The 22,975-nt window shown below is 40.5% G+C and overlaps 1 protein-coding gene across 8 annotated transcripts in view; it reads right to left on the bottom strand.

Moving 5' to 3' along the window:
* The window catches only part of Eph (Eph receptor tyrosine kinase), a 148,569-nt gene that overhangs the window by 36,974 nt on the left and 88,620 nt on the right, over nucleotides 1-22,975 (bottom strand). For all 8 annotated transcript variants that reach the window (XM_066288019.1, XM_066288017.1, XM_066288020.1 and 5 more), the window contains exon 3: nucleotides 20,711-20,793. In XM_066288019.1, the coding sequence (XP_066144116.1) occupies nucleotides 20,711-20,793 (83 nt within the window). The remainder of the gene's footprint in view (nucleotides 1-20,710; nucleotides 20,794-22,975) is intronic.

Raw genomic sequence — 22,975 nt, 5'->3', positions numbered from 1 at the left:
CGCGAACCAATTTGTTGATGGATCAATTTGAATTTCTCACGCATCCCTTTCTACGAATGGAAAGTGCGTTCATGCTCCCTCAACAAGCCCTTAATCGAGTTTATCCACGCGTTTCCCGCAGTTTCAAAGACAAAGGGCGTCTTCCACTAAACGCTTGCATCCAATCGGGGCGATTGGGGCAAAAAATCGTTTTCCCGATGGCTTTTTTCCAGGCCATAAAACCGATCATCGAGAAGAAATAATTTCCGGGGATTCGACGAATTCCGCATGCAACTCGGATTCGATGTGGAAAATAATAATAGCTGCTCGTGGAGGGGTTTCTCAAAGGCCTCTTTTGATGTTTCCAATTATTAGCTCTGCAATTGAATGGGAAATCTGAAGAAAATTCAATGCATTTTTCATTTACTGCCAGACGAGAGCATTCTTTTGTGGACAATTTGGTCGGAGTATTGTAATTATCTGGAAAATTTTATAAAACTGTAAGAACAGTGTTAACGATGAGGAGGTAGCAGGTTACAAATGTGAATGAAACCCGTCCGGTCACGGATTTCGATTACGAAAATATTTGTGAGAATCTGAAAAAGACACGCATCAGTTCTAGGTTTTGATCAATTTTTTAACAATCCACGTTTTGACTTGATTACAAGCTGCTTCATTCGATTTGCTGCAATTAGAAGTTCGCTTTTCTTTCATTTGAGACAAAAACTGATTGCTACATGGTGACTACAGAAAAACTGCCACCTTACAATCAGTTTTCGTCTCAAAACTGCAGCAATCTGATGCGATTTCACTCGGCCAAAAAGCAATCGAAAACGTTTTTATTGCGAAAAAGAGGTTTTGGACAGTATTGATTTCCACGCATTACTCTTAAATATTGTTTCTTTATGCGCTATGTTTTTCGCATCCCTAGACGGATTCGGGGCCTATCTCATCTGGCAGGACCTTCCGGCTTTTGAATGGGACAGGCCGCTCTCCCTCACAAAGAGAAGAGTGCGTTTGGCGGATAAGGAGGAGGAGCGAGCCTACGTGGAATGAAAAGGGCCCTGAAGGATCTAATCGCAGAGCTTCGGTCCTCCAGTTGACCACTACTAAACCTGAATTATCTTCAAGCTATTCATCACTGACCTGAAAAGTAATCAAGCGAGTTTTTTTTTCAATATGCTTTCAACAATCTTGATATCCTCGTAATTTATTTAAATATGTATTTGCCCTTTACACAATGTACTTGTTGTATTTTCAGTACAAGAACTACATTCAGGACCACACGTTAAATAATTATAATAATTCAGACAGAGAATTCACACGACTGATAGATTCTAATATACCACTTAAGACGTGTACTATACCAAGCGGTGTGTTTCCATTTGCATAATATTTTATTAATGTCTGACACGCCTGCACAGACTCATTAATTGATACAACATGTTTACCTATCTGCAGGCTAGAAAAAATTCTGCTCTCAAAGAATATTAATTGATCACTATGTGTGAGAGCTAGACGTTTAAAGTGACAAGTGACCTTACTTAAACCGACATGCAGTTGACTTTATTGGCGAAATTAATTCAATGGTGATTATCTTAAGGCTTTGAGTTGTATTAACCAGAGCACATAACATGTTCAGAAAAACAATAAAACTAAACCGTTTGGCTACAGCTATAATTGTGTCATCACGCCTGATTGGAAAAGGTTTATATAAATTGGAAAGCTGATTATTTTTTCTCCAAACGATCCTGTCTGTTTTCATAACAAACTCTTACATATAAAGCTGTCATTGCTGGTAATTTAATTAATACTTGTTTATAATTGGGCCCTGATAGAAATATGGGTGTTTAGAAGGCAAATATGTCCCCATTAAACTAAACATTCAGCTTAATTAACAAGAACAGTAAGCCCGTTTTTTAGCTGCTCTCGATTGTGAGGCAAATGCGAACGTAGGTATTTCGGAAAATATTCCAAGCACAGCCGCACCCTCCTCTGATAATAAATTCTATTTGGTTCTTCGTCTTCATTTGTACATGACAAAGTGAGTCTTATCCCGTGGAGTCGCTTTTTCTTGACTCGGGGGGCAGGCGACCGGAGGATTTATGTAATATTTCCATGGGGCCACGTGACTCGCATAAACATGGGGCCCAATTTAAAACACCGCAAATAGTAACGATACGCTGACGGAATTTAATATTCGTGGGTCTTTGTTTGACTTTATTTCTCCAGAGATGCATACAAAAATACACCAATCAATCCTCTAGGTGCGTTCATTTATTAGATCACATCTTCTCGGGCACGACCCCAAGTTGAGTCCTCCAAACGGGAGAAATCCCTGCAAAGAATATAAGCTACTTAAAACAACTTCGGAAGATAACAATCCTCCTAAGAATGGTTAAAAGAGAGGAAGATAACCGCTTTAAATAGGGCTGAAGGGAGACATGAGGCTGGCTGCAATATAGTTGCACCACTACCGTCTAACCTGATTAATAAAGCTTACAGACGGACCGGAGATTTAAAACTGAACGGGCCATGAATATTCCATGGATATGTTCCGGAATTGGATTTGCCGACAAATCTAAATTAGCCCTTGCGTTTCGTTAAATGGTCCCTATGTGTATTTGAAGCCACAAAGAGAAGGCCTCGTTAGCCGCAGCTCCCTCAGTTGCGCCTTGTATAGATCCACCCTTTAAACTTCGGAACGCAGTTTTTTAATACACGCAAACAAGTGTAAGTGACAGTTTGTCATACGTCTAATCCCCGATGAAAATCTTGTGATATGTCGTGAATGGGACTGGGTCCTTTTTAATCAAATTAAAATAGGGATTAGGGAACACACGTTTCTATTTGTGGAACTGAATGGGTTTCAGGGAGGCGCTTAGAGCTCTGTCATCGCTGTTATTCGGGGAGAGTGCCTGATCGGTACGCAAAAAAAATGAATATTGATGGTGCGGTAAAGAGGTTTTCCAACACGTGCCCGCAAAAATGTTTTATCTGACGGAAATCAAATTGGACGGTAAATGTCAGTGTCAAAAATCTTTGCGGGCATTTCGAAGCTGCGACTCTTGACGTGCTAGAGAAAACAGTTTCTTTGTGTCATGCTAATCAAAATTTATGCACGCCTCAAAGCGCATAAAAACGTCTTTATCAAGCCTGCGTGGTTGTCTAAACGCTTTGACAAATTCATAACACTTTCTGACGCCTAAAAGCGTCAATTAGTTGTAGTATTGCTGCACTTAATACTCGTGTATAACAGGCTCTAAAGCCTTTGCGCCTTACAATACACTCCGCTGCACGTCGTGTTTGGCAAGATGTCGCGCGTGCTTTAAGGACTTTTTTAAACACCTGTATTACAATCTATTAATATTACCTGTAAAGTGGTTTTACATGTGTTTTGTGACATATGACAGTCTCAAAACTTTTTGTAAGGATTTTCACGTGCGGTAAGTCTGCTTTTCACCAAACATGTGAGGTCGAAGTTGCGGATGTGATAAGGAGCGCACATGTCCTCGTAGAAAAAATATAACACCTAACACGTGAGGATATTTTTACCGCACTCGATTGGTGACCGGACACCGCTCGGCAACTGCAGTCGGCTTGTTGTAAGATATCGCTTTTTGCACTTGTTGGATAAATAATTATTTCGGAATGTTACTAGGGACTCGTATCCGGGCACACACGAAATAAAAATGCGCAGGCACGCCAGGGTTCATAGGGGGAACAAGTTTGTCTCAGTAACTTTTCCTGAAACGGCTGAAGAGTCAAATGATATGTCCGTTGACAATGTATTTGGATCCACTTTATTCATAAAACATTCATGAAATTAGGATTTATGTGCCCATTTGGCATTCTCTGTGACTTAATCTTGTTTTTTTTGGCGAGGTGGCTTCTAACCTTTCATTCTTAGGCGATTAATAAATGAGATTTTGAATTATTGAAAAGTGAGGAATTTTTGGGCAGGTTTTTACGATAATTTTTCCGCAGCTTACCCAAAATAATTTATTCGCAACATCTATAGAAATTTTGCCCTGAAACGACTCAGTTCAACTAACCAGATATCCCGGGAGTGATTTCCATATATTTTATTCAGGAACTGCAAAGGAAGCTCCTGGATATCATCTGATTTTTCATTTTATATTGATATTGATCCGAAGAGAATTATGTTTGCAAGTAATTTTAAACACTTCCATATACATCTCAACCATCAAGTTCCTCCCCTGCTTATGGGAGCATACAAACCTGGTTGTTATTCACTTTTACAGAATAATAACAGCTTAACCCATAATGAACTAACGGTTCAGAGGTAATTAAAATTTCTGAAAGCTGTTTTCTAGGATTGCAAAAGGAGACTTGCCGGTCAACAACATGCCTAAGTTCCTTTAAAAAATAATTAATTCTTAATATTAAGTGGCTGAAAATCTAGGGGAGTTCTCCCCGTTTGCTTTCTAGGAATTTCGACGGTAGAGGTACTCAATCCTCATTTCGAGCTTTTTTTGCATGCTGTAGTCATATAAAATCGATCGGGGTTTTGATAATATGGCGTTTATGTGAGAGGGAGGTCGTCTTTCTCCTAAGCCTCTTCTGAGCATCCTCATCATCGGAATCTCTTCGACTTTGCCGTCGTTCTCCTATCCCTCTCAGGGTCTGGCCCGTAGAAACATACAGAAGTGAGACAGAACATCGTAAAAATACCTGAAGACTCTTTAATTTATTTCAATTTTGTCTCCTTTAGTCAGTCATCATGCAGGTTTCGATGATAACATTCTCACTTCAACACAGCGCTGTAAAAGTTTCCTATCTACCGGGCGTCTTGCATTGTCTGGAAACTCAGTATATTCGCAAGAAATTTTATATATGACATTTTTGGTGCGTTCATATTCGTTTTGTGGGGTTGCCTTTGTAAATTTTGAACGTAATGTGTTTTCCGTCCTAATGCTGTTTCCTAATGCTCCAATTTGACTTTTATATCTGCTATGTACGGCATAAAAAGCTTGTGATATGTAATAAAAGAAGGAAAAAGTACCAAGTCCGAAGCGTGGTCGAGGGACATAAGAAATAAGCTTTAAAATAAATTTTCATTACGTACCGTTCTTTCAAGTTATATCTAGTTTTACCCTCAAACATAATGAATAACAAAATCTAATCCCCGTCGCATTAAGCAAAAATAAATTGAATCGCGTGCTTAAAGTGGATTTACTTCAAAAGATACCTTCCCCGCACGTAGATATTCATATTTTCCGTTCGAGCAACCCGGAAAATTATGCAGAACTTGTTCAAATAAATATACGGGTACCAGACTAGACTAAGACCCTTTCTTGCTGCACTAAAATAATTTGGGAATTCCATTTTGTCGGGATATAATTTAACCCCAGGAAGTCTTGGAGCTCACACAGTGGCGTATCGAAACTGAAATTTCGTTTTCGGAAAATTCGTTTAAGCTTTCGAGGATTATGTCTGCAGTGAACATAATGGATAGCAGTAATCAAATTTTTGGATCCCCATTTGGTCACGTCACTGCCCTAATCTGTCCAACACGTCTCGACACACGTAATTCGTGAGCGCCCTCTCTACGCGAGGGTTGACGATAATATGATTAGGTACCTGACGTTGATTTATATGGTAAATAATGGCGAATAACAGCGCTTTGCGCCCCGGGAAATTCCTCCGGTGTTGCACGTGAATCCACCCCCGCGCCGCCGCCGCCACCCTGTATCTCGAAATTAGCGTGTGGGGTGGCCGGGGAGTCCTGGAAGCGTCGAGAGAACTGTCTTAATGAGTTTAGTACGCCCTTATTTACCGCAATTCCCGAAAATTCCCCGAAACGACAAGGGTGGGTTAAATTGTTAGGCTGGGTGTCAGGTGCTGGCAAGTCATGTCAGGGAATATTATATTGTTGCAATGCAGCGCGAAATAAAGAAAAGTGGCTAATTATCGGGGTTTCAGCGGTGCAAATTGAATTTGCATTGGCCGTCAAAGAGTCTGGTTTGTTGAAAAGGCCGTTTTATCGGCTGATTAGTCGGCTGGTGAAACAGCCCGCATGCCTCCGTAAATGGCCCCTGTCCAGCCTTGATAAATGCAACGGTTCAGTAACTCAAAGTTTATTTTCCGCTTTTAAATCGTATTTATTACTAATCACGAGCATGTTTAGCATGCTGGCAGATACATACTTCCCAGATATCTAAAGATCTTCACAACTATTCCCCATTCACATTCACACCGTCTCGAACTTTCTAGATTTCGTCTCGACGAGTTCTATAACGTGCCGCAAGCCGCTTGTCGATATCTTGTAAAGTTTCCGAGATACAGCATCGTTTTGGTCTTGAATTTTTGCGATTTTCCAGTGGCGATTTTCCGAGGCTCCGCGACCCCAACCGAGGTATCCATGGTCGATATAGGAATCGTATTAACTGCCCATTTAGTTTTTTATTTTTTTATCATGTTTTTACACATTTTTTGCACCATATTTACGTCTCTACGTCCGTCGGTGCATGCTGACTTAGTATAGTGAGAATTTCTTTTCTTTTAAATCCATATTTTATAAGGTAAGTATACTTTATGAAGTTCAGTACGGTCGAGCACAGATGAACCATTGCTTTTAACAATAAATGATTGAAATATGATTTTTTTTTCATTTTTACGAAAATGTTTACAATTATCCCAAGGTTTTGCGTCAGGGGGTTAAATGCGAACGAGTTTGCGGAGTAAGTGTGAACAATCTTTGGAAGTTACTTACTACGATCTAATTCACAACCAAAACCATTTTAATACACTTAAATGGAGCTTAATTTATTACGGCATTTATCATGCCACACGATTATATTAAAAAAGGGAACGACCCTTACATTTTGCAGAGCACCTAGCACATGCTGCTGAAGATATCATTAACCGAAATAAGACTTATCGTCAGGCGGAAATGTTATGAATTATAGAGTGCCAAAAGCTGTTATTTATAACAGAATATCAGGAAAAAATATTTCCATGAATGTTACTACACCGAGTCGTAGGCAAGTTTTTTCGGTAGAAACAGAAAAAGAAATTTCAAATTGTTTGATATCAAGGTAGAGAATGGGCCTTCCTTGCGACAAAGTAGAACTACGGCAATTGGTTAGAGAATATGTGAAAGCTCGGGCGTTGAAGACCCCTTTCAAAGATGGAAACCCTGGCCAGGATTGGTATTACTCTTTCATGAAAAGGAACTCTAACCTCTCTATAAAAAAGCCTGAACACCTTCAAAAATCAAGAAAGGAGCCAAGAAACCAGAGGTTATTTATTATTTGTCAATTTTATGAGGATCTTAAAAAAGTTGTAAGCGAACATTGTTTGGCTGATGATAAAGGCAGTTTTATGTTTAATGCTGAGCAGTCAGGATTTAATTGTGACCCAAGCAGAATCAGAGCTAATGGAAATAATATAATAAGGGATAAGATCCTGTGGTCCGATTAAAAGGCGCAAGCATTCTGTGTAAACTTTTGTGAACTGTGCCAGTACAGGAGAGTACCTAAGTAATTAGTGTATTAGTAAGTTTTATCAGGTTGCAATTGTATAAGGAACGATTTACAATAACAATATATGCAGGTGAAAAGCTACTCATTTACAGCTACCCCGACAGGTCAAGGGTAATTGCAAACACGATATTCGGTAGAATAAATAAACTTTTTTACAATTATAATTTTAAGAAAAGTTATTTAAATACAAGAACTAAATTGCAATTTTAAAAGTGCGAAAGCCGTTTCCAATTGTCCCAAATGGATATGGAAAATTCCGAATTAAAAAAAAAGTCAATGGGGGGTGGGGGGAGGTCGATAATTTTTTTGGCAATTTTCGAAGCGCGATAATTCGGTTAGACGTGGGCCAGACGTCTTCTAGAACAGCTGAAATTAATCGCAGAGCTTTGGAAAGGCGCCTTTTTCGAATGGTCATTTTCGGCGTCAAAAAATCGCCATGATTGAGGACGCGGAGTGATAACGCGGCCAGCTGCAACTAACAAATACGTTATCTAAAGGGTTTGAGTACACTTGAGTCCCATACAATAAACGTTTGGAGCAATCGTTGCTTCACTTTGAGTGATGTAGTGGGATTACCCATGCAAAATAAAATTTAGCCTTCACGGCTGCTTATCGGGAATCTCGAAACGTGCCAACCGAAATGTGCACACTCATATGAGAACCTAATAAAAAAGACTCGAAAAGTATCAAGAAGCAGGTGCGGTATCCGAATTCCTCAGAAGCCGAAACCGATCTCTTATGCTAACTGCAGCCTTTTCGTTATCAAAATCAGTTTTAAATGGCCCCCGTCTGCTCCACCGCCGTGCACTCGGAACCGTTTCTTCTCCTCCTTCTCCTGATAATATGAAGTGATATTTCCAACAAGGTGACATTAAAAGAAACAATTTTAACGTTATTTTACGCCTTGCCGCATTCTCGGATTGCCGTCGTGGGATTTTTCGGTATTTTACATTTATCATAAGCGCCTTTAAGTTTTACGATATCTCGTTGCAGAAGTTGCTTGTTCTGCGGTATCCGGATCTCTGATTTAGTTGTTTTTCAACGGTCCATTGTTTAAATTCGTTTTATGGAAGAATGTTGCCGCCTTTTCATAGAGGAAATGGCTTATTTGAAACTAGATAATACGGTAGAACTCGGCTATAACGAGCCTTCAAGGGACTCGCCCTGGCGGTCGTTACATGCGGAGGTTCGCTATAGGCGACCGAGGAGGGAGGTTCGTCGATTCAAAATTTCCGTTCCAACCACATGTCAAATTTTACAATTTTCGGCTCTAGTGCTACATTAAACGAGAAAAAAAAACAAAAAAATCTCAAATGAAGTCGAAATTTACGTAGAAAAGAAATGCGTAATTTGACCCCGTACCTTGCGGTTCATTAACACCTCGTCCGTTATCTCGTTTTCCGAAAGATCTGTCGCATTTAAAACGTTTTCATTTTCTGGATAAGTCATTTGTGCATAATATGCTGCAACCTTCAAAGCAGAAAGGACCCATTGAGCTGTGGAGATTAAAACTTCATCATTCATGTCAACTTCCTCCTCATCACTCGAACCGTTTTCGTGTTGATCATTGGTCGTTCTTTGAACAATTTGAATATCATCAAGAAATTCAGCAACTTCCACGTGTTCATCAATCATGTCACGTTCACTCAAGTTAATTTCTCCAAAATCAGAAATGTGCTGGGTTTCGGCTCATTCACTTAAATCTTCAGCAGCTCGCTCACAGCAGCATCTCTCAACCGTTCGTTATAACCGAGCTCAAAGCTCCAGAAAATGATAAATAGGGTTTGTTAAAACAGAATGTTTGTTATATCCGAGTTTGTTATAACCGAATAAAAATACGTTAGCTTTATAGAAACTTGGGCGAGATTTTTTGTTCGTTCGTTGCAGCCGAGGGTTCGTTACAGCACGTATTCGTTACAGTCGAATTCTACTGTAACGAAAAAAACGTAAATTTCAGACCCTCAGCTGCATCGCGCAGTAAACTACACTGCGGGATTTGAAAAGACCAGCACAGTAAAGACGCACCTAACGAACACAGGACATTTCCTATGGGTCTGGATCAGACGCAATGCTGAATAATAAAAATATTAATTACTCGATTACAAACGGGCCCGTAACAGGACAAATCCATAGCGGCAGGGGCAAACTCTATTCTAAAAAACCATGAAATCGTGAAGTATAATATGCCACTGCCTTCAGGATATAAAGGATGTCAAACATCCAGAACCGCAATTGAAGACTTATGGTTACAGGAGAACGGTGGATTTTAAATGTGATTTCCGCTTTAAATCGTTTGAAAAACTTCATTTCAAGTACGGGTTTGCGATAGAAAAGTCAATCCCAGCATTTATTTTCTACGTAAGTCCATTTTCAAGTCAAGTCAAGTATTTCATACAAGCATCAAACTACTCAACTTGGCGGAACTCTGGAAACTGAACTATGCATTTAAAATAAATTCCCTTTCCCGATAATATGTCCTGATAGAATTTATGAGAAAAATCAATCAAAGATTATCACTAAAATAATCCAACCTGAGTAGTATTCCCTACTACTCACACACCCCGGTTAAAGCTCTTAAAACCCTGGATAGATTATGAGTGGTTGAAAGCTTATTATAAGCTTTTCTGGAGCCGCGCAGAGTATCGACTTCGGTCTTGGCAGGAATCTCTATTAAGTTTACCATTTTTGGTGCCGCAGGATGAACACGCCCATGTAGATTCACTAATGAGGTTGCCGTGATGGCTTCATTGTCATGAGTGCTCTTCATGTCGCAGCTGAACGTTCATGTTCCCAATGCGAGACTCGGGTGCCATAACAATTAGAATTTATCGAAGGAATCGTTGGCGCTAATAAAGAGACGGCCTAGCCAAAGTGAAAACAATTCTGAGGTAAAAAGTTCAAATGGAATACTGCCTCTTGATTTCCTGAGTCGCCTCATTCTTCGTCGAGCGAATAGCTGCAGATAGCCGGACGTAATTGTTGGGCGTCAACAGGAACCATAAAGAAGAGATCGATAGAAGGAAAGCTCGCATTCTAGAGCAATATATTCCAAGATTTGTAAACATTGCACTTACTCATTCTGTCTATTCTCCATAATAGACAAGAACACGATAATTCTCGAGGTTCTTTGATTCCGATTGCTAACAAACAGTCTCGCACTTGCGCGGCTACATGAAATACGTTCTCGTCTCTCAAAATATGCGGCACTTTCGAAACTTTACGCAAACTATGTGGAAACGATGTCGGTTTTAAGTCGAATTCCGCTGAAAACAAGTTGACAAGTTGCCCGGTTTTTTTACGACCCACTCGTATGATAAATAGTGCAATAATAAACTATTCATAGTTTTTGATCGTAAATCAGGCGTGCAAAGGAGTGTGCCGCTAGATTATGCCACACGTCGTGATCTCTACAACTGTGTATGCCCAGAATGTGTGTTTTGCCATAAGATTTATTGTCCATCGGCTGAAGGGTAAAACTGACTCAATCCATGGAAATTCTTAGTTGAGAGACACGAAATCCCAAAGAGGAAGAAAGAGGGCGACTTAATTGACGCTGGAGTTCACTCGACTGTGAACCGAGGCGCACTCGGGATGTTTGTTTTTAATATTAGGAGTGCTCAAGACTCTGCCAAATGAGAATGGAAATGGAGGCATGATGCTTATTACAAACGGCACTGATTCGAAATTGGCTTTTCTTTTTGGATTATTGCGCTCTAGTTCGGCTAATAACCGGTTGCTGGAGCTTCGAGCCGCCTTCGAATGAATACTGTTAGAGGTATTAAACTGATTAAGCCTAGGAGTGTTATAATATTCGAGAAAGTTCGAGAAAAATTGATTAAGCATCGCACGGGAGATCGGTATTGGTTAAGGATCACACGTAAAGAGTCTATGACCGGATAACTAGTAACATGCATTAGGTGATTTAGTTGCGATGACGAGAAACCCAATTGGTTCCTCCAGTTACACAGTTACTGAACGAACTAAGCCCATGTCGGGTGCAAGGCGAACTCTGAACTAACCCGAACAGAGGAGATAATCGTGGAAAATCGATTTTTATTTTTTCGCGGCCGCACGGATTGCCCAATTGAAGGAAATTTACGCGGATCGCATGGTCCTCTAAAACCGGCCGCCGTCCCGCAGTTTTTTCGACCTCCTAATTAGAGCCGTTGCGGCCCGAAACGCTTTCAAATTTCGAAAATTTGAATCTGCCAGGTTTCGAGTATTACCGTCCGCGCGGGTGCAAAAAAAATTTAAACCGATTCCCATTCCTGGGTTCGCCCGGGCCCCCGATATAAATTCCTGCGAATTGGAAAATCGGGTACATTTGCTTTTCTTTGTGCTATCGGATTTATGTTTTCTGCATCACAGTTCTCCTGTGTTATTACGTCGGCCTTTAAGCTCTCTGAGAAGCAAGTGAAGCACTCGCTCCCATTAAGCCCCCGAAACAATCCCTGAAGGTCGTGTTCCTTAATCTGGAGAGTTCATTCAATAAGAATAAGAAGCCTCCGGTGTTGTTCCTACGTCGGAACGTCTCCAGTTCTCGTTCCTGAAATTTGGCTGGTCATACGGAATTTTGCTTTTCTGAAAACGCTCGCTAAAGGCGTTTTTTTTTTTTTTGCGAATCCTTTTAAGTCCACGTTCATCTGCATTCGTAATGAAAGAAGGACCGGACCATCTCTCATGTAAATTCGCTCTTGAAATAACCACATTAGTACCTAACGAACTTACTGCCCTCCAATTTTCTAATCTGAATTTTACCTAATAAGGGCCGAAACTCGACCCAAATAGCATATCGTGTCTAGTAGCAATCATTTCGGGCCGCGGCCGACGAGGGCATTCATACACGTTACTTATGGTTTTTCGGATGAAAATGAACGGCTGATAAAAAACGAAGAAAAGGTCAGTTCCGACAAGCAACCGACCACGTATAATACGATAATCGTGTGAATATTTTATTGTGTCAAAACACGGCGTTTTGTCGTGGCGTGAGCCCAACACGGTTATTAGACGTAAAACACTTCGGGTTGCTGTTGTTAATTGTTGTTCTAGCCGCGAGTAATGAATAAAAAGCCGCCGCTGTTAAGAGTAAATCTTCCAGAGGAATGTTTAAAAAGTTTCTCGCAGCTAAATCCCGGGTAGAAACAAACGATAATTTGATTTTTATGGAGCACCTAAGACCCAGCTCGATAAAAAAGGCGGGGGAATTTATTGCTTGTTTCTGGATAGAGGCGGAACCCTTAAAGAAAGCCTAACTGGCGGCCTTTATTCAAATCGCCTTCCATTAATCTTTCAAACAGCTTTTGCTGCCTATGGAATCCTTTAAGGATTATTGCTTCGTCAACTAGGGATGAACGTAATAAGTGAAAATAAAGCCTCGGAACCATAAGGACGCACAATATAGTCCGATTGAGGCTCCGGGTCACGTACGGTGGGAGAGTTTGCGGAAAAATGGTCTCGTTGTAATCAAGACGAATGATTAGTTGCTCCGGCAACGAAAGAATAACTTTGTTTCAATCCCCCCCCTCCATGCGACCGACGTCATTACTCCGAAGGGTAGACGCCATTTTGCCGTCCGTCTAGTGAAACAAAATTGTCTATTTAAAATGTTGAAAGCCATATTCGTAGGGGCTCTCTAGTCTCTTTCCCTGTCCGCTATAAACTTTCCGGTAGAGCCCGGACACAAAGCTCTTTTTTATTGCGACGATAAATATTTAAAAGCCGTTGGTACACAGAGAAAGAACCGTTTTAATTCGACAGCGCAGTTCGCAATTCCGCGACGATATTCCGCAAAATATTATCGCCTCTTGCGACAGTTAAAACGCTTTTGTGTCATCGTATACCACCTCGTGGATTTCCCCCGTCTCTCCCCTTTATCCCCGCCTCTGTCTTGTACAATTACACGACAACTCAGGGACGTGCTGAGTGGTTTTTAATTAGCTTTGATGTCCCTTGTTTTTACACCTCGATTTATGCCTCGGCTACATCTCCTTCTGGCACAATTCAGGGAGAAGTAGCATTCATCGCGGATCGATTTTTTTTACTTTTTTTTTTTTTGGAGGGGAAATGGCGCCACGGAAAGGACTTTAATTGCAACGCCACTGTTGGGGTTTGAGATTTAACTGTTCTGTAAAGTATTTTTATTGTTCCCCCATTTGCGAAGACAACACCCATGAAGGCGATTCTCGATGTTTTGAAAAGCGGTGTTTATGCAAACCCATCCTGTAAACCGATATCCTGGCGAGCTGTTGAAACGCTCAATGGCTTCGTTTTGTTGTTTTTTTTTAAGGAGTTTACGTCTCCTCGGTGTATATTAGCGACATTCTTGTGTAATACCACCGTTGGGAGTTCGGTGTAATTGTTTCGTATTTCTTCGAAGTGTGAGGCACTTAGATGAGGAACCAGCTCGGATTTGCCGTTAGGAAGTTTCTTTTGATGCTCTGCCCGATATTGCCAACCCAACTTTTTGTTGCACATTATGAAATAGAAACGGATAGTTGCAGTGCATGTTGCACTTGCGCGAATGAAATTGATTTCTGGTTTTCAGCGCCGAAAGACGTGACCTCAAGATTTTAATTAATTTTTTTGCGGATTATGTCCCACAACATTCGACTAATTTACTGTTTAAAACCGAATGGACATTGAGTTGTCTCGGGATAGCGTAGGACTTTGTACGGACGTCCTTCCGATTCGGGTGGCCTCCCTCATTTCCTTAGCGGGAAAATCGATGGAAAGCAAAAATGTCGCTTATTGAAGATGGGTGCCTCAAGGAGTCATAAACAACAACCACCAATAACCAATTTTAATTCCGATAACTCCAATATCCAGTAGTTTCTCAGCGTCATGAATATCATGAATATAAACTCAAATAAAATTCCCTGGGTAATGCGCTGGCATATTTAGAGATGACAACCATTTGAAAAAAACTAAAGCTAAATCGAAAATAAATAATTGAAGCTAAAACCAATGGAATAATAGAGCGAACAGAAGACTTTTTCTGCATCAGACACGGCATTCAATTATATTTATTCCCGGTGCAGGCGGTTTTCGCCTGCGTCTCTAGAGGGAGGATCTGTGAAAACTAAAAATAGTGCTCGTTAAAGATGTGTGACTGAGGAACTCACAAACAGCAACTGCCCATACCCAACTTTAATACCAACAGCTCCGATATGCGGCAGTTCCTCAACGTCATGAACGTCATGAACACAAATAAAAATCCCCTGGTAAACCGCCGGCATATTTAGGCACTGCGACCATTTGAAAAAAACCAACCTAAATCGAAAATAAATAATTGAGGCTAAAGCCGATGTAATAATGTAGAGAGCAGGAGACTGTCTTCACATCAGACATAGCATTCAATTATATTTATTCCCAGCTCAGGCGTTTTTCCCCTCTTGTCCTACCGAGAAAAAGTATTCGACAGGGCCGTAGGTTCGTTCGAATACAAAAGCAAAATGAAGATGACAGTAAGTAATAAGAAACAGGTCAGTAATTAGTAATAGAAACATTAATAGCCACCTCTATAAATTTCGGTTAAGTAGTTTTCCTTGTTTGGTTATAAATCGAAAAACGAAACGGGGCTCAGAATTAATTAGGGCTCTTCTGCAGCCTGAGAGGTTGATAAGTTATAAGCCAGGGCGCGCACGTGAAATATTAGGCCTTCAAAGGGATACCTACCCGGTTTTATAATGCTAATTTAAAGTGTATTAGACCAGTTGTTGTTGCAGCTCTTGTATTAGCCTTTGTTGCCTTAGGATTTCATCAACTGGGGAAAAAAACTATTCCACTTTCGTGCCTTCAAAAAAAATTATTGTCCGTTGAAATTCCAGATAGACGGGGATGTGACACTTTGGGATTTAGTGATTTATTTTCTGAGCACGCACGTTACGTCTCTACAGAAGGGTAAGATCCAGTCTGGCGGAAAACTAATAGAATGTTTCTTTTTTTCGGATACGCCCCTGCATCCATGGTAACTGTATAAGATATTCCAACCGTAGAGCTCTTACACAAATTCATATGAACTTGAGAAATTACGGTCCATGATGACTACAATACGTAAGCATTTGACGTTTATGAATGTTCAAAATTAGCATTAAAAAGAAGTCATTTCGTATTACAAGGTATTATAATTCCGAGTGTCACTCCCATAAAAATATTAATTGGGCATTTGATCGCGTAATTGACTGCCATTAATCATAAGGTATGAAATTTGTTTGAAGGCATGCATGTAATCTGATTCCTTCATTTATTAAACAGAAAACGAAATTAACCCAATTCACAAAGATTATAGCCGACAGGTACACGGAATGAAACTAACTTGAAGCATTCAGAATTTATACTTGCATTAACTGTGTTAACTGTATTTGTGGAAGCGGTAGGAGCTGCCATCCTGATGGTGTTTGCAGGAGTTGTTGCTCCAAACACCACCAGCCGTGGAAAACGAAAATCGACGACAAATGATGAAAAAAAAAAACCGGAAAGGGTGGCAGGACCTAAACCAGAGGCGATTTAACGGTCTCGCTGAAGATATACCCTGAAAAGTGTTCTTGTGGAACACGAACTGGCCTCGGGAAGGAAGTCATTTTCATAATGAAGAATGGTGCTACAGCGACGAACTCAAACCCCCCGAAGACCGAAAATCACTTAAATATATTTAAATGCACTTTAGACGAATGCTAAAACTGTTCGCACACGGTTGGTGATAACCGTATGATATTTAGATTTTAAAAGATTTTTTGAAAAATTGAGTCCTGAGATAATGACCCCATGTGTTGGAACCGTGTTACGATGCAGAGAAGTCGCATTAGTTCAGAAATACTCGTCAACTGGTGGAAATAGATGTGAGAACCAACATACAGGGTATGCAATTTGAAAAAAGCGACTTCTGAAGCGACAAACAAGAGTCGGGAGTTGTTAACAATCTTTCAGAATACAATGTTACACGTGTCCTGAAATTGCTCGCAAACTGTTAGAAATAGATATAACAATAGACTCAAAGTACTGCTTGTGAACCATGTATCTATATATATAGACTTTAGCAAAAGGTAGCAATAGCTATATTTAAAATTTAAGAGAAGTTTAGACGAAAAGCGGCCGCTTCACCACAATACCTGACGCAAGTGGTGCTTGCAACAAGCAATACATATATTAGCTACCGTTGTGATGCTTCCTCTATGTTTTCCAAAAGTGCTTCCCCGAGGCCGAGCTGCTCACTTTGTCCCTTTTTACTTCCAGAAAATGTAAAAGTTTACTGTGCAAAAATTCCAGTTGTAAGCAATTTCTTTGAACGTGCAAGTACTCAGCGCTACGTTACATGAAGGGTATGAGACCAAGTCTTCCATTGCCACTAAGAAGACTAATTCTGTATAGCTATTTGTATAATCCTCATCTATTTACTGTTTGACAACTTTCTACACGTAATTTCCCCATCTAAATGTTAAATACCTCTATACTTTACGGATTTTGCGACGTAAATAAATTACCGATGACAGTCTCGTAGCTTGATTTGATAATTTTCTAAGCGGGAACGCGTAAATTAATATAACGCCAAATGGGCTAGAACGTTGTTTTTGTTAGGCACCAAGCCGATTTCAGAATGGAATTTATCTGTTTAATAAGTACAGGGTGTTCCTTTAAAAAGCGTGAGTCCTGAAGCGACAAGCATGGTTCAGGATTGGACCAATCTTGCGACGCATGTAGGGTTGAGGAAACCCTGAGATTGCTCTCGAAGTGTTAGAGTGTATATTAGCGATTTAGACTCAAAACTGCGAACTGAATTTATTAAAGCCAACTTCCGAAGTGCACTGCGGTGGCTCTACAGTAAAACCGGATGACAAGTTGTGATCACCTTTAACACTACTTTAATAGAACTGTCATGCATTTCACGGTTAGTCCTCTAACTTATTTCAACGACAATCCAGTTTTCCAGAAAATCCTCGTGACACCTTCATTCCTTCCCCTGGTCGTCCTTTGGAACTGCTCTTACGTCTAAATCAAGTTTTACCATTTGCACTTAGCTACGTATATCGAGATAGGGAACACTATTTCGATCTTGAAAGTGTAGTAGAGCAATTTTAGAGCCAGTTTTTAGAAGGAGCGAAGGTGACGTGAACGTGAACTGAAAGTATCATATCGACGTTTCGATGCTGATGTGAAAACTCCGGGACCCGTCGGGAAGGGACTCGAAACTCAATTATACTCTCCCCTCTGTTACGGACCTGATTTAAATTCAACAACGACCGCCATTCCTGCCTTTAACTTTCGGATGCTCTGCGGTAGAGAGAGGTTTGGTCTCATTCGCTGTGACAGCTCTTCTAATGGTATTTCGCGCCGAAAACAAAAATTTGCCCATATTGCAAATCAGCATTTGGTCTTTTGTTTCCGGAGGACTTCATTAAAACTCTTGTGTCGCCCCATAAAGTCCCACTTTAAACGTTTCATTCAGCGAAGGAAACTTTCGGATGGAAAGAAGTCTCAGATCTAACGACGGGACGTTAGAAGTGCAAAAGGCGATTTTTCGTCAAAATATATTTTATCAAACAGCAATTTGCAGGCGAAGCGATGCAAACGGGAACTTCAAAGAAGTTTCTCCCCTAAAGTTTGCCGATGCTCGGAAAAGCAATTGAAAATTCCTCGAGTAAATGCGAATGTTTAAAATTCCATTGGCGATGGCGATTAAGGAGTTGCGTTTTATTTGTTATGAATTTTCGGGCCTTCTAACCAGCCTCAAAATTACCCCCCTCCCGAAGATCAGTCACTCCTAGGCGGAATTAACCGAACCTTTTTCCCCTCGAAATCCAATTTAACTATCTCGAAAGTGGAAAGTTCTTTTATTTCGGGCGGGGTATAATTGCGTTTTCCTTGGTGCCCGGTAATATAAGCCCAACCGAATCCATTTGTCATCAAAATCTCATACATCCGGTTTAATTAGAAACTCGATACATCATCAGGTCAATTAAACAAAAGTTTTTTTGATTTATGGCCATTTCAGGATTCCCGAGCGAGGCATATGAACGCGCTCCTGCTGATTGACTTAACAATTCCGCCCTCTTGACGGCCGTTTTCCTTCTGGGTAAATATTATGCATTTTTTTACCGTTACCGGCTATGTGGCGGTGAATAATGAATTCGCTGTTAATCCTTTCCGTTGGACACATGAAAAAGATGTGCTGGTATCGGATGGAAAGTTTATATTGACTTTTCCTAAATATACAGGCCGTAAAACTTTTGCTAATCCTGACCGCTTTGGAAATAAGTTTTGGGTACACAATTGGGATGGACGCAAACGAGTTGTCCCTGCGATATGCCGGTCGGTTTAGAATTGCACTGCCACCGCGCCGGCGCGGCGAAGTGCAATTAAAGCGAAACTAGCCTTACGCCTAAGCCTAAAAAGTGGCACTTTGTGCGCCTGTTCGGGCGTTAGTATTACTGCACATCCTTGTCGCTTAAAAAACGTGGTGTAGGGATTTCCGCGCGAGCGTTGATCATTTCTATGATTCTCCGAAACCTTAACTAATCCGCACATTAATCAACCACCTGTTCAAATATAGTATGAAACATATGTCCCTTACTACAAATAACAAATACTTAGTGATCATTACTCGACATATACAGTTATGCACCTACATTATATGTTCGTTCTTCAAATACGAGCAATAGTAATTTATTGCACACCTTCAACACATTACCAACGATCTGGCCAGGATATCGATTAATCATCCAATTAAACTCATATCGGCCATAATGGCTGTCCAAATCGAACAAGACGCACTTCGTCGATAGGAATTTATTTCACTTCACTCGCAATCAATTATTCTTTAGTTGGCCTTATAATGCAACTTGTGTCACTGTAATTCCGGAAGCTCTTTTGGCAGGTATTGTTGACAAGAGGAATTTTGTTGCAAAACCCTTGAAGGGCGATACATGGGATTAGTCGAATCGAATCGAATATATCCGGGCGGAAAGTTGAAAAGTCGATAAATTTGTCCGTTATTGTGAAGCGTTTCCGAGGGCCCTTCAATACAAAATAATGGCACTCAATACGCTTAAGAAGGCAAACAAAATCGGCGAGCAGTCAAAGCTGGTTATGTCTTTATTTATGAAGTCGACTCGACATTTTTAAAGTTTACTAAGCAAAACAGGGAATCCTATCTCTCAGATTTGAATCAATGATAAAAGGGTTATTTTGGGATTGAATTATTGTGTATGTAGGGGAAACTTATTGGATAGTTCTACATCACTGCCTAAGTCTCTTTCAACGTTCATAAAACATTTGCCCGCATATGGAACTTCTTTTTGTAATCTCCCAAAACATACATAGTCAACTCCACAAACTTTCGCTTAGTAATGTATCATTCTCTAGATTAGGCCTGACGTGGGGCTCACAAGACATGGATGCCGAAATAAACTCGCTACCTGGTTATGTATTGGCCTCTAAAAGTTGAGAGATATTATAAAAGTTGACTGCTGAACTCAACGGTAACAAAGTTAAATGAAAGAAGTTTTTAAGTGCTCTTTTTATGCTGCCGCATCCGCATGGCACTGGGGTAATGTAGCAAATTTTATGTCTTGTAATAGGGGTATTTTTTAATACCGCGCGGTGTCGCGTCTTTTAAGCTGACAGCGACCGAAGGATTCTTTAAATTTGGAATTTTTAACATTTACGTAGAATTAGGTGAAATGAACGGAAGGTTAGGAATAAAATTGCAAAAGGGAAATTTGGAAGATCTAATTTACGGTTATTCGTTTGAAATTAAATTGGGCATGAACGTTCACAGGGAGGCAGATGATAAAAAAAAAAAAAGACGCGCGACAAATGAGTTTTGTTGCTTAATTTCGTCAGTTATCTGCTTTGCCAATAAACAAACGTCAAGAAAGCAGACGAACATTAACAAGATTAAAAAAATGTTAATAGAATAGGAAAATACTGATAAAATAAAAAAATATAAATAAAGAAGAAAATTAAAAAAATTAAGCAAAAAATAAGTTCTATTTGCTTAACAATTTTCTTCCTTTTGTGACCATTTATGCTCGATTTCGTCCCCACCTAGTATGAGTGATCATTAATTGCTACCAGCGAAATACTAATGCAGCAGATTTGCTTGCGAATTTGGATTTTACAATTTTATTCCTTGCCCCGCGTTCGCCTATCGCTTCTGTGAAAACGTTAAAAATTCTATGAGGCTCCCGCGGGCGTGCAACCATCAAGTGACAACAAAGACGACTTACCCCTGGAGTCTGAGATTGAGGTCCGTAAGGGTACCGGGTCCAATCCAAGCTAGCTTCTTCGGCCGTCGTGTCCAGAAGAACAACTGAAACGCAAATAAGAAAAGGTCAGTTAATTAGTAAGTAAAGTTCGGGTTCTCTTCTTTGAGACCAAAAACCTGCACCGCACTGAGGACACCCAACAAAATCGCGTGGGTCGTTCTATATTGGACAAACCGTGAGCGAGCACGGCATTCATTATTATTCCAATTGGTTTTTCTGGCCGGCCGAACATACGCATATGGCAGAAAATAAGCGAACGAAAAAAATCGAAATAAAACGAACTAACCAGAATCACCTTTTAGCAATTTATTGGCAAAACTTGAATTTTAAATCAGCACATTAAGCGGCCGTAAGTTTGTTTTAACTTTCTGTTATACGTCGGAGGACGAGTAAATTGATTTTGAGGGTCGGTTCGTCCGCGAACTGTCCGATGGGTCCAGAGGAATGTTAATTCGTTAGATCTTGCAAATTCGGTTAGTGACGCAACAATAACGGTTCAAAAATATTACCCCGAACAAGTTTACTCTTCTAACGAGTCGACTGGAACAACTTCACGAAAACCTAAAATTAAGGTCATGGGAAAATGATACGTGACCTCAATGATAAAGCTTTTGGATAGTGTGGGCTTCAAGAAGGCCGCAGTTAAATGACCCGTGGATGATACAATTTTCAAAGCATGTGCAAATATTAAATTCCCGAAGTGTAGCAGAACAATTCCACGATTTTTTGTAGAATTTTTCATTTATATGACATCTTCAGTCAGAGGAACCTCGCGACACGCCCATTTTATTTGCGAGCTATTGTAGATCAGTATTCATATCATCATGACAAGCTAATTGCCTATATATCGTAGGGCGGCAGGCACTATGGATCCTTTAACTCTGGATGCTTAGTTAGCGTGCCCGTTCGGAAATCCTCTACTGCTGAAGCTGAAGAGACTTGGGAATTTCCGTCGATAGCGAGCTAATCTGGAATATCCACGTGGAAGTATGTGTCAATAGACAACAGCGGTAATTGCTCAGGGGAGCAAAAAGAAGATGGAGCCTGAAACCCCACGTCCTACTCGAGGATGCGAGAATAGAGCCAGTACATTTGGGACCACCCTGGAAGCGGCGCCTTGGTGGGGTTGCCGGCGCTTCCATTTCGGATCAAGAGGGAGACTACGACTTCCCATGCGAAAATTGAGGACTGTAAGGGTCTCAAGGTGTGGCTTCAAAAGAAAAGAGAACATTAATCGAAACCGGTCTTTCGTGGATTACTGGGTTCACTACACGGCACATCCCAATGCCACTGCCATCGGAGGAAGTCCCTAATGACCAATTAAGGCCGAAACGGTCGTGTAGAGTGAACATTCCAAAGAGAGAGGAATTTACGATGAAATTTATTTATGATGGAAGAATCTGACGACCTTTTACTACACAGTCATTCGGAGCCCCGTCATAGAGGACTGGCTGCTGGAGGGGGCGAGTTTTGTCCCTTGGGACAGTCAAGCAACTCTACCAGCGGTGTGCTGCCGCAGACGTTCGTCAGGAACTGGCAGATGCAAGTTGAGTCATCCTAAGTTGATCCTGGGTCACAGTCCCCTAATCTTCAACTACTTCATCGTCACCCTGAACAATTTTCATCAAAATGCATGTTTGCAAATTTGCATATATCACAGATTAATTACTTGCAAATAAAAAAATTGAACGTTTCGCTGATTTACGTTCATTACGTGACACCCACGTTTGTTCGTAATTGTAAATCACTTTGTAACCTAATCCTGTAAACCAGCGATTCGTTTTAAAAACTCTGGTAAACTTGAGAATATTGCCGCCTAATTGTGAGCATTTTTCTTCATAGTGTAGCTTTCGTATTAACAAGCTTTCAGGTAATTTCCGCCGCCCAAGAGCGTGTGAGTCATAATTGGCTTAATTTTTATGAATGACCGTAATTAAAGGGCAATTTGCTCTTATAAATTTTTGTAGCGTCGAGAAAAAATCCCGTAAAGAGACAAGAAACGACACTAATTAACGGCAATTATTCAATGAAATTGACAACAGGAACAATAGTTTTCCATTAAGCGTTGCAGCCTCGCCTTGTTACGTTCTAGAGTTTTATTGCCCGCCAATCAAGATTTTTTATCGTGGGACATCGGAATATCGGTTGATTTTACAATTTCCTTTTTGGAAAATTGCGTTTATTACCAGAAATTGGGAGGCCCGCCCGCGCTTCGAGAGGAAAATC

This window comes from Euwallacea fornicatus, chromosome 12 (genome assembly GCF_040115645.1).
Source record: "Euwallacea fornicatus isolate EFF26 chromosome 12, ASM4011564v1, whole genome shotgun sequence".
NCBI classification, from domain to species: Eukaryota; Metazoa; Arthropoda; class Insecta; order Coleoptera; family Curculionidae; genus Euwallacea; species Euwallacea fornicatus.
Note: the sequence above shows the minus strand (reverse complement) of the source record. Positions and strands in the feature narration are given on the sequence as shown.